At 43.5% G+C, this 10,410-nt stretch overlaps 1 protein-coding gene across 2 annotated transcripts; it reads right to left on the bottom strand.

Moving 5' to 3' along the window:
• Positions 1–484: 484 nt before the first annotated feature.
• becn1 (beclin 1, autophagy related) lies at positions 485–10,385 on the bottom strand. Of its 2 annotated transcripts, none has more exon segments than NM_001139818.1 (11): positions 485–2,253; positions 5,406–5,548; positions 5,790–5,850; positions 6,056–6,205; positions 6,482–6,628; positions 7,181–7,375; positions 8,502–8,729; positions 8,882–8,940; positions 9,067–9,131; positions 9,249–9,382; positions 10,362–10,385. In NM_001139818.1, coding segments are annotated over 10 exon segments (1,344 nt in total). In that variant the 5' UTR covers positions 9,376–9,382; positions 10,362–10,385; the 3' UTR covers positions 485–2,084.
• Between the last annotated feature and the right edge of the window lie 25 nt (positions 10,386–10,410).

Here is a 10,410-nt window from a genome sequence, read left to right as displayed (position 1 = left end):
TTTTTGAATTACTATCTCATCTCTGTACCCGACACATACAGACAATTGTAAGGTCCCTCAGATGAGCAGTGAATTTCAAACACAGATTCAACCAAAGACCAGGGAGGTTTTCCCATGCCTCGCAAAGAAGTGCACCTATTGGTTGGTGGGTAAAAAAACAAACAGAATATCCCTTTGAGCATGGTAAAGTTATTAATTACACTTTCGATGGTGTATCAATATACCAAGTCAGTACCAATATATAGGCGTCCTTCCTAATTCAGTTGCCGGAGAGGAAGGAAACCGCTCAGGGATTTCACTGGGGCCAACGGTGACTTTAAAACAGTTTAACGGCTGTGATAGAAAACTGAGGATGGATCAACTACATTGTAGTTACTCCACAATACTAACCTAAATGACAGTGAAAAATAAGTTTGTACAGAGTAAAAAATATTCCAAAACATGCATCCTGTTTGCAATAAGTCACAAGTAATACTGCAAAAAATGTGGCAATAAAATTGACTTTATGTCCTGAATACAAAGCGTTATATTTGGAGCAAATCCAACAACAAATAACTGAGTACCACTCTTCAAATTTTCAAGCATGGTGGTGGCTACATGCCTGTCATCGGCAAGGATGTTTATGATGAAAATAAACAGAATAGCTCTAAGCACAGGCAAAGTCCAAGAGGAAAACCTGGTTCAGTCTGCTTTACAGACACTGGGAGATATTCAACTTTTAGCAGGACGATAACCTAAAACACAAGGCCAAATACACACTGGAGCTGTTTACCAAGACGACATTGAATGTTCCAGAGCACCCCAGTTAGTTTTGACTTAAAATTCTATGGCAAGACTTAAATGGCTTTGAAGCAATGATCAACAACCAACTTGACAGAGCTTGAAGACTAACATGCAATCCTGGTGTGCAAAGCATTTAGAGACTTACCCAGAAAGACTCTCAGCTGTAATCGCTGCCAAAGGTGATATTAACATGTATTGACTCAGGAGGTTGAATACTTACGTAATCAATAAATCAGTCTACCATCTATACAATTTGATGACCTTTTTCATACAAATGTTAGAATTGGAAATATCCTTTTACATAAGGCATTCTGTGTGGGTCCATTATTGGAATGTTCATATGTGTAATGAACCTGAAAAACCAAATCATACAGTGATATGGGCATTAAATACTGCCACAAGCCTCCTTGTCTACATTTAAATCCACACCAAGATGTCACTTGTAGTAAAAGGATTGCCTTGTTGAATTTGCCAATGAACAAAAGCACAGCATAATCCTGACGCCAAAGCTTTCGGTAGACACTTGGTGCACCCTGCGAGTGGGGAGACAGAACAGACAAGGCAAACGTTCCAATGCTGTTCCAACGCATGCTGAACTTAAAACATTTTACCTTGTCAGCACAGTAAAAGAAAAACTATTAAAACATAAATGTACATTATTCTGTGGCTAGAGTATAGTTGAACCACAAAGACACAAACCAACTTAAGAAAAATAGGCAGAAAATCAGATTCGTGACTCCCCAGTTTTGCTTCTGGAGCAAAGTAAGAAGCATGTGATACATAACAACCCATTCCAGTGCTGCATCTCAGTAGTTCAACGTGTCCTTCTCTCATTCCCTTCATGTGTACTGATCTTTAAGAATTGAACAGGTCAATTGGAAACAACAGCTTTCACCTATCCAGTGTCATAAGATATGTGCATATGAAGGAAAAGACACAACCAGAAGCTACTTAGCTACTATTAGGACTCAATCCTGGAATGTGCTCCAAAAGTCTCAGATAGCTCCCTTCATAACACCTACTAGACTAGGTGGACTTGAATGTGTACAATTTAACAGTTTTTAATCTTGTCCTTTCAAACGGTCAATATGGAAATCAAACAAGGAAACAAGACTTATTGGATTTGAACACACACCAGTGGTGAATCTCAAAAGTCCTTCCTCCAGTCTTCTCCCCACCCTCTCAAAACATCATAGGGAAGCAAGGAGAGCATTGTAGAAGAAGAACTTTTGAGAGTCACACATTGTGACGAAATGGTGGTTTTAGAAGGGTCAATGGGCACACCCAGGGTGTGTCCTCATCTATCGGTTGTAAAACTGAGACGACACCCACGCCAGGCCCCACTTGAGGTTGGTCAACATGAATTTGAGCGCCTTGGTCCACTGCTCCTCTGAGTTGAACTGGGTCTTGATGGAGTAGGAGCCGCCGCTGCCTCCTGTGTCCTCAATCTTGCCCTTCTCGACATCCATCCTGACCCATAACAGAAAAAGGTGCATTAAAACTCAAACCCCCAAGTGTTTATTTCTTGAGGGGTATGAAAGAAACTGGTGAGACATCTACAGCTGCTAACACCACATTTAAAAAAAACTAAGGCCAGGACGCTAAGACAAAATCATCTGCAGATTTCTCATGCTAGTGACTAGTTGGAGGCAAAGGATTAAGCTGTCAAAAGCTGACCAACTCCAGTTATTTCTGTAAGTACAATAGAGTACCACAGTATGTGTCATAATACCCATAAAACATAGTGGTCAAACAAGGAAATGGTTCCAACTGTTTTTTCACCATCGGTTTTTCCCCATAGAACATTTTGGAAACACTTAAAATTAGGGATGTGTTTCATGTAGGCTTACCCTTGTGTGACGTTTCGATAACCGTGTAAATATCTGTAGGACAAGGTGACTTATCAATATATTTGCCGGTATTTAGCCCCCAAAAATGAAATGCTAATTGGCTCCTAATGTGGCTATCATAAAGAACTACAAATGCCATGATGATCTGGACGAGACTGCCGAGGCAAAGGTAAGAATCTCTGAATTAACTATGTTAGCTAAATTTAGTAATGAATAAATTGGCAAATTGGCTTTAAATTGACAATTCAGAGAGTACAGTAATATGTTTCACCTCAAAGAAAAGTGTCATGTTTAAATATGAGATGAGGGCAAGCAGTTCAACACAGGTAGGTCACATTCACCATTTTTGGCAGTATATTATGATCTATTATGACATCACATCCACATAAGTGTGTGAGATTCTAGAAGTCTCATTATTTGTGAACCAATTATGATGTCACAACTGATCAATAAATTCCAAATGTTCTGTTTGAACTGCTGAAAATAGAACACTAGTATCCAAGACAATCTAGAAGATTCCTCCTGAGATATAGTTAACACAGTAGATCACCATAAAATATAGAAAGTGCTACTAGACGAAAACTTAGTTGCAGAACGAGGTTAGAAAAATATAACTGTCAATCTCCTTGATGATGAGGAGATTCTTGCAGCCGCTACAGGAACATAATGCTTTAACAGGGAACCTTGGAGCTGCCAGTAGCAACTCCTTTCAGCCTGCCCTGCCATCTCAACCCAAGGCCACTGAGAAGCTTCCAGTGCTCAAACAAAACAGTTTAAACACCTCCAGAATCCCAGTACTGGAGTTGACTGAAGAAAGAAAGGGTGCTCTGCAGCGACTTGCCAGTTTGAAGGCTGTGGAAAAGAAACCACATCCTCCCTCCAGAATCCCAGTACTGCAGAAGAAGAGGTCCATCTGCAATGGGAAGAGTCAAGGACTGCATGTAGCTCCAACATCTCAGCAGTCAGGGAAGGCTACTGTTCCTCCCATCCGGAAGCCACTGCAACCCATCCGTACCAAGAGGGATCAAACCTGCGTGGTGAAAGACATCTACCTCCATAGTACCAAGCCATTGAAGGCAGTCCATGGAGCCAATATGGTCTCCAAGATGCCACTGCCTCCCATTAGAGCCAGAGTCACTGTGCCAAACAGTGATGCCAAGAAGAAGCCATTCCAGCCAGTCAGACCAGAGGGCAGCCCTCGTCCTGCTTATAGAAGGCAGGTTGTGAAGAAACACGTTCAGTTCAAGACTCAGACCCTAACTGTACAGGATCTACCGCCATGCCCCGATGAGATGGTATGGGACGTCTTTAACTCAGAGGCTGAGCAGGTGATGGCATATATGAAGGCCAAGCTGATCAGTGTCACCCAAGAATTGAAACTGATTAAGAGTGGGGCCAAGATGGATGCTCAGGCTTTGGAGGAGAAAAACGCAAAAGTGCGGTTGAGAAAAAAGTTGGAGAAGTTCATCCAGGAGATCTGCCTGATGAAGGTGGATTCTGACGTATGGGAGATGATAAGAGATAACGAAGAAGAGGAAGAAAGGATTAAAGAGGTGAGGAGAAATGGAGAAGAAAGCAGTGTGGCAAGTAAGCCGAAGCAGACAGCCACAAGATACACTGTTAGCAAGCCAAAGGAAGTCAAGAAGGGTTTGAACATGGAAGAGAAAAAGGAGGACAGACAGGTAAAGTAGCTTGACATTCCAAAGCCATGCTACCTGCTGATCTAGTGTAGTGTTGGTGATCACGTGTGTTTGTATCAGAGGAGGCTGATGGGAGGAGTTATAGGAGGATAGGATCGTTGTAATGGCTGGAATGAAATGAATTGATCGGAATCAAACGTGGTTTCCATGTGATTGATGTGTGTGATACCGTTCCTTTTGTTCTATTCCAGCCATTACAATGAGCCCATTACAATGAGCTCCTCCCACCAGCCTCATCTGGTTTGTACATATTGTATATGTTGTCTTTGTTTCCCAGCTGCCCATTATTTGTCCCATCTGATAACATCCATTCATTCAGGTGGTGTTGAAACGTCGATTTGGGATGAGTGCAGCCAACTCCAAGCTGAAGCAGTGTGAGCACTGCGGCCGGTGCTTTGATCCTAGTCGCCTGGAGAAACACAGCGAGATCTGTGCCAAGCTCTCCTCCAAGAGCTCTAGACGAGGGGTCTATGACTCCACCAAGCACCGTCTCAAAGGCACTGTACTGGCTGGCTACGTGAAGCGATCCGTGGTGTGATGCACCAAGGGACCTGAGTCTGTCGCTCTTTTGTATTTTGGATTGAACAGACAGACATACAGTGACTGATAAACCACCAGCTGCCCAAATGAGGACTTCTACCTTGGAATCTGTGAGGGTTCCAATAAGAGGCAGTACTACTAGGAGGCAGTATTGTATCCAGAAACGTCTAAACCAACAGTGTTCAGCAGTTCCTCAAATCTACAGAAACACCTGTATAAAACACCTCAATAAAATCAAATCCAAATACTCATGTAAATCATTCTGTCAGATGTGTTACTAGTGCAGGAAAATAGAATAAATGACATATTAAGAAACAAGGGAACGTATTTGTCAAATCTGAATAGGACAAGGAGTGATTTTTTTCATGAATTGGAAAAATGAAGAAAGGAACTAATTATTTTAGTTGTATAACTTACCAAATTTACACAAATAACTGAAGTTGGTCAGCTTTTGACAGCTTAATCCTTGGATTCTCGGCATAATCCATAGATGATTACAATTCAATGATGTCTGCTGGACTAGTTGACTAACCTGTAGGGCAGGCAGAATCCCGTGTCTCCCTTCTCCACCTCCTCCTTGAACTGCTGCACACAGTCCAGGAAGGCCACCATGGCATGGTCAAACTTGTTGTCCCAGAAGAAGCGCAGGCCCCCTGAACAATACAGTGGTAGCTCCTACACACACAAGAAGAGAGAGAGAGCGAGTGGAATGTACCATATACAACATGGCCTATTCACTGGGGTGGGGTTGACTTGGGCCAGTCTTATGAGTATTGCAAAATAATATTAAAAAGGATAGTTCACTATTTTTTTCCCCACAGCTCATATATATAGCTTGTCTCCATATAGTCGCCAGCAGAAAGTGTGTTCCTGTGCCTTTTAGTGTGAGACCTCACTTGCTGGTAACAAGCATTACCTTGGACTTGTCTGTAAGTGACTCCAGGTAAGAGTGGTTTCCATATGGGACCAGGCGGTATCTATAGAGAGAGAGAGGTTCAAGAAATCCAGCAAGATGTTTTACATTATTTTAAATGACATATTGTACAATGTATCATGTTTATTTGGATATGATAAAATATCTGATTAAAATACAGTTACTTCTTTGGCAATTGAACATATTACATGGCGTAGAAGGGTGTCTATAGAGAGAGAGGTTCTCCTTGTGTGTGTGTCATGTCTGACCTCTGGAAGCGTAGCCCCATCTTGTTGGCGAGGGCGTGGAGCAGTAGCACGGTCTGACCCCAGGCGGCGTTGATCTCGTTCCACTCGACGGGGACACTGGGTAGTCGGCCCAGACGGAAGTTATTGATGGTGCCAAACTGGCCACTGTGCCTGGGGACCAGAGACAAAGTTATTATAAGCACTAAAACCTATCAATGTAAAAGATGCCATTCAAAATTCTATGTGAAGACAAGATGAGGGGTGAGAGACAAGAGGCAGCCGTTCATTCTAAACGCTAGCATGCAAACGCCACCACTTCAAACAGAGATTAAGTCGCTAAACTGACATACATTGGGTCAATAATTAATGTGTGTGTTTGTTTGTGCACGTCTGTGTATTTTAGTGCATGTATAAGCGTCTGTAATGCGTCGGAGTATGTGTCCTTACCAGATGTGGAAGGTGGCGTTGAAGACGTTGGTCTTCTTCAGGCGGTCCAGTTGGATCTGGCAGTATCGCATCTGGTTGTCCACACTCTTCAGCTCGTCATCCAGCTCCAGCTGCTGCCGCTTGAACTCACTGTACTCCTTCTGGTACCTGGAGCACACAGACACACATCACTCACACAGGCCAGGGGAGGATAAGGGATTCATTCGTGAAATTGAATTATATTGTGCATAGGCGGCGGTGTTGATTTGGTGTCTCCCTCTTTTTCCTCATCCCATTCTCCTGTCTTGCAATATACCAGTGTTTCCCAAACTTGGTCCTCAGGTTCACAAGAGGTGCACGTTTTGGAGTTTGCCATAACACTACATGGTTGATTCAAATTATCAAAGCTTGATAATTAGTTGATTAGGCTGTGTAGCGCTAGGCCAAAAACCAAAATGAGCACCCCCTTGGAGTCTCGAGGAACAAGTTTTTGAAACCCTGCGTTATACAATCTCAAAATGTGAGTTCCAAGTAGGGTGACCGGTGTCCCATTCATTTCTTTACTAAGTGCATAATGTTGAGACAGCGGACTTCCAAAGCTAATTTTACGCTCTAACCCGTGTGAGACAGGATGACAGCCGCCACAGCCAAAGTGCTTTGAACTTAGAAATACAACAGCCAAAATTCCTCAGAGGTGGAGGACAGACAGCCAGGACTCACTGCAGTTCCTCAGTGTCTAGCTGCTGGGAGTGGCTGCGTCCCTGGACCAGGTCCTCGGCCACGGCAGCCCTCTGCTCTTCCACCGCCTCCAGCTCCCCCACCAGTGACGACTCCTCCTCGCCCAGTTTCTGGAGCTCCAGCAACAGGCTGTCCTCCTCCTCCTCCTTCAGCTGGGACAGCAGTTCCAGGCAGTTCCTAGTAGAGGATGCACACCGTAGTCAGACAAGGAAAACACACACACGCTCACAGACAAAGAAAAAGACACATGAAAAACACGAAACAAACATAGACCCCTTTCCCGGGCACGTCATGTAAAGTTGCGTGCACAGTTCGTCATCAGAAACCTCTGTTTACCTAGCAGTGGATACAAGCACATGCAACTTCAAATGCAGCACGTGCAAGTTAACGAACGCGAATTCAGATGTTATCGTCCACAACGTCGCAGATGTCAGAGGATCGATCACCTAGCAAGCCAGCGAGGCAAGATAAAATATCACAAATAGAGCTGGATAAAGCCAGAAAAATAAGATAACTTGTTTTACATAGCTATAGCCCTCGGTCTTCTGTGTTTTCACTCGCTCACTGTTAAGTTTGTCAAGGTCCCTACTTCAACATTAGCTATCTGATGGTTTCTCTGGATTGATGGCTTCTACGGTTGTGGCTAGATGGGAGTACAGCATTTTAGCCTAACCCTTTTATTAACATAATTCTCCTAACCTGCTACGTAAATTATAATAACCTGCTAAGTAAATTCTCAATCTAGCTAGCCACAGCCGTAGAAGGGAAAGGGGGATACCTAGTCAACTGAATGCGTTCAACTGAAATGTGAATCAGAGGGGTGTAGGCTGCCATAATCGACATCCACGTCTCTCGGCACCAGGGGAACAGTGGGTTAACTGCCTTGCTCAGGGAAAGCTCGGGGATTCGATCCAGCAACCATTCGGTTACTGGCCCAACGCTCTAACCCCGGGGCTACCTGCCACCTATCAAGCCACCAGTTCTGAGAAACCATCAGTGTCACCACACCGGGATGTGCGCACATCAATCGAACGTGAACAACAAAATTGCCCTACACATACACAGGCATCAAAAACACTCTCATATCCACACAAATGATTCATGCATGCAAATAAGTGATCCTCTTTTGACACACAATATTGCTCCAGGCAACAAAATATTGGTGTAAACTAAGACCGAGTGGGTCTCCCTGCCTAAGAAAATATTTCTAGGGCAAATCCTGCTGTGTGTTACATAGTGTAGTACACTTTGACTACCCACTAGTTCTGTAATGTTAGTGTAGTTGCAGTGTATGACTACTCACTTGTAGTTCTGGCACTCGTTCTCTGTGATGTTGAGCTGCGTGTCCAGGTGGTCTAGCAGGGTGTCTGTACACTCCTCGCACAGCGGGTGGTCTACGTCGGTCTGACCTGACATGATGTCAAACAGATCGCTGGTCACCTTCAGCCTCCGACTGAGGTTCTCCATGGTGCCTCCGTCCGACGCTTCTCCAATCAGAGTGAAGCTGTTGGCACTCTCTGTGGACATCATCCTATGCACGCGCACACACACATACACACACACACACGAAACTATGTAGGCATCATCCTAGACCTAGAGGGTATGATAGTTCAAGTTGCGAGCAGGGCATTACACTGTGTAGGCCAAGCAGATTGGAAGGTAGTAAGTCAGACATGATGCTACCTTGCAGGAGGGATGTATTTTCTTGAGACGCCATCTTGCTTTGTTTCCACAAAGGTTTCCTGAAGGAAGAGAGGAAAATCAGAACCCTTTCAGGTGTTCTAAACTCAATTTCTATGAACGATATTGCTGTGAAACCTGGTTTCAAAACCATCTTTCCATTGGATTGAACCAACCCAGTGTCTCACCTCTGGAGCACTTTCTGCCTCATTGCTTTCTGTCTGCTTGCTTGGTGTCACTGTGACCAGAGGAGCTGATGGGACAGAAGACACAGACTCACAACGCTGATCTCCGTCTCTTCCTCTGTAGCTCTCTCCAAAGCATGTGCACACACCCACGCTCTCTCAAACATACACTCTGGTAAACATACCAATAAGTTCCTGGATGGTGACACGGTCGAGCACATTGAAGGATGTATCCAGCTTTAGAGGCTGACTGCAGCGCTGACACACGAAGCTGACCTGCATGGTGGTACTAGAGGACTTGGAGCCCTCCATAGCAACACTGGAAACAGAATTAACAGTGTTAGCCTGCGGGCAGACTACTCGTGACTGGTGGTTTTGCTAGCACAGTTTAGCTTACCCCATTCATAGACGCCAACTACTTTATCGCCTATTGACGACAGTATCTACTGACGGGGTGAATTTTGTTAAGAACCCCGATGCTTGCTCTAAACATTAACATGCATCGCTTGCAGTACTGTTTTGGAAACATAAGCTACATACCTTTCATATCAGCGAGAAATAAATGTCAAAAAACAAAAGGTAAAAGACTACACCTATATAGCGTTAGGGTTACCACACGGCCATATTTCCATGTTACAGCGTTTGTTGACGGAAAACAGACAGTGGACTGACTATATGTGTTAATAAACTATCTGCGTCTCCGAACACCTGTATGTAAAGGGAAGAGGACGCCACAAACGTGGGGTGTAATCATTAGTCCAAAGAGATGCAAAACTTCAGTAGAACCTCAGTTCTTTTTGACAAATTCAGGTAGGTCCCATCCCAGTTTCGTTCCGTTTAAGAAACTTTTTGCAATAGAATCAGCGAAATGAATACATCCATGCAATGTTGTCATTGACAAGTATTATCGGCAGGAACTGCGTTAAAACCGGTTAAAACAATGTACAACTGTGATATTATTTTTGATGTGATATGGAAGTAGAGGTATTTATAGAACTGTACCGCAATTGAAAATCGATTAACGTTTACATTCTGGCTTCCAGAGCCAATTCGCCTTTAAACAGAACATGTACGGTCCGACCTTGGACTATAAGAAATAATGTTAGGCTCATTTAGAACATGATTGGGCTAATGTTAGCTAACAGTAGCTAGCTGGCTAAAATACGGTACTAACTCGGCGGTTGAAAACAACACAGTGTCAGTAGCAAAGTCTCATATTTATTTATATTTCAACAACAGAAAGAGTTAAGTATATCAAAATATATCTTTATTTGACATGACTTTAATAGTTTTCTTACCATAGGACTTTATTGTTGTTTTTAACGGATATGACGCCTTTAAGATTGC

Source organism: Salmo salar, chromosome 19, assembly GCF_965601325.2.
Source record: "Salmo salar chromosome 19, fSalSal1, whole genome shotgun sequence".
Taxonomy (NCBI): Eukaryota; Metazoa; Chordata; class Actinopteri; order Salmoniformes; family Salmonidae; genus Salmo; species Salmo salar.
The sequence above is the reverse complement of the archived record's forward strand: the minus strand, read 5'-3'. Positions and strand labels throughout refer to the sequence as shown.

Excerpts from the sequence above, each read along its gene's own strand:
- becn1 (XM_014158481.3), bottom strand. Across the intron at positions 6,629-7,180 it reads CTAGACACTGAGGAACTGCA|GTACCAGAAGGAGTACAGTG; the intron begins GTGAGTCCTGGC and ends TGTGTGCTCCAG. Across the intron at positions 5,851-6,055 it reads ATGGGGCTACGCTTCCAGAG|ATACCGCCTGGTCCCATATG; the intron begins GTCAGACATGAC and ends CTCTCTCTATAG.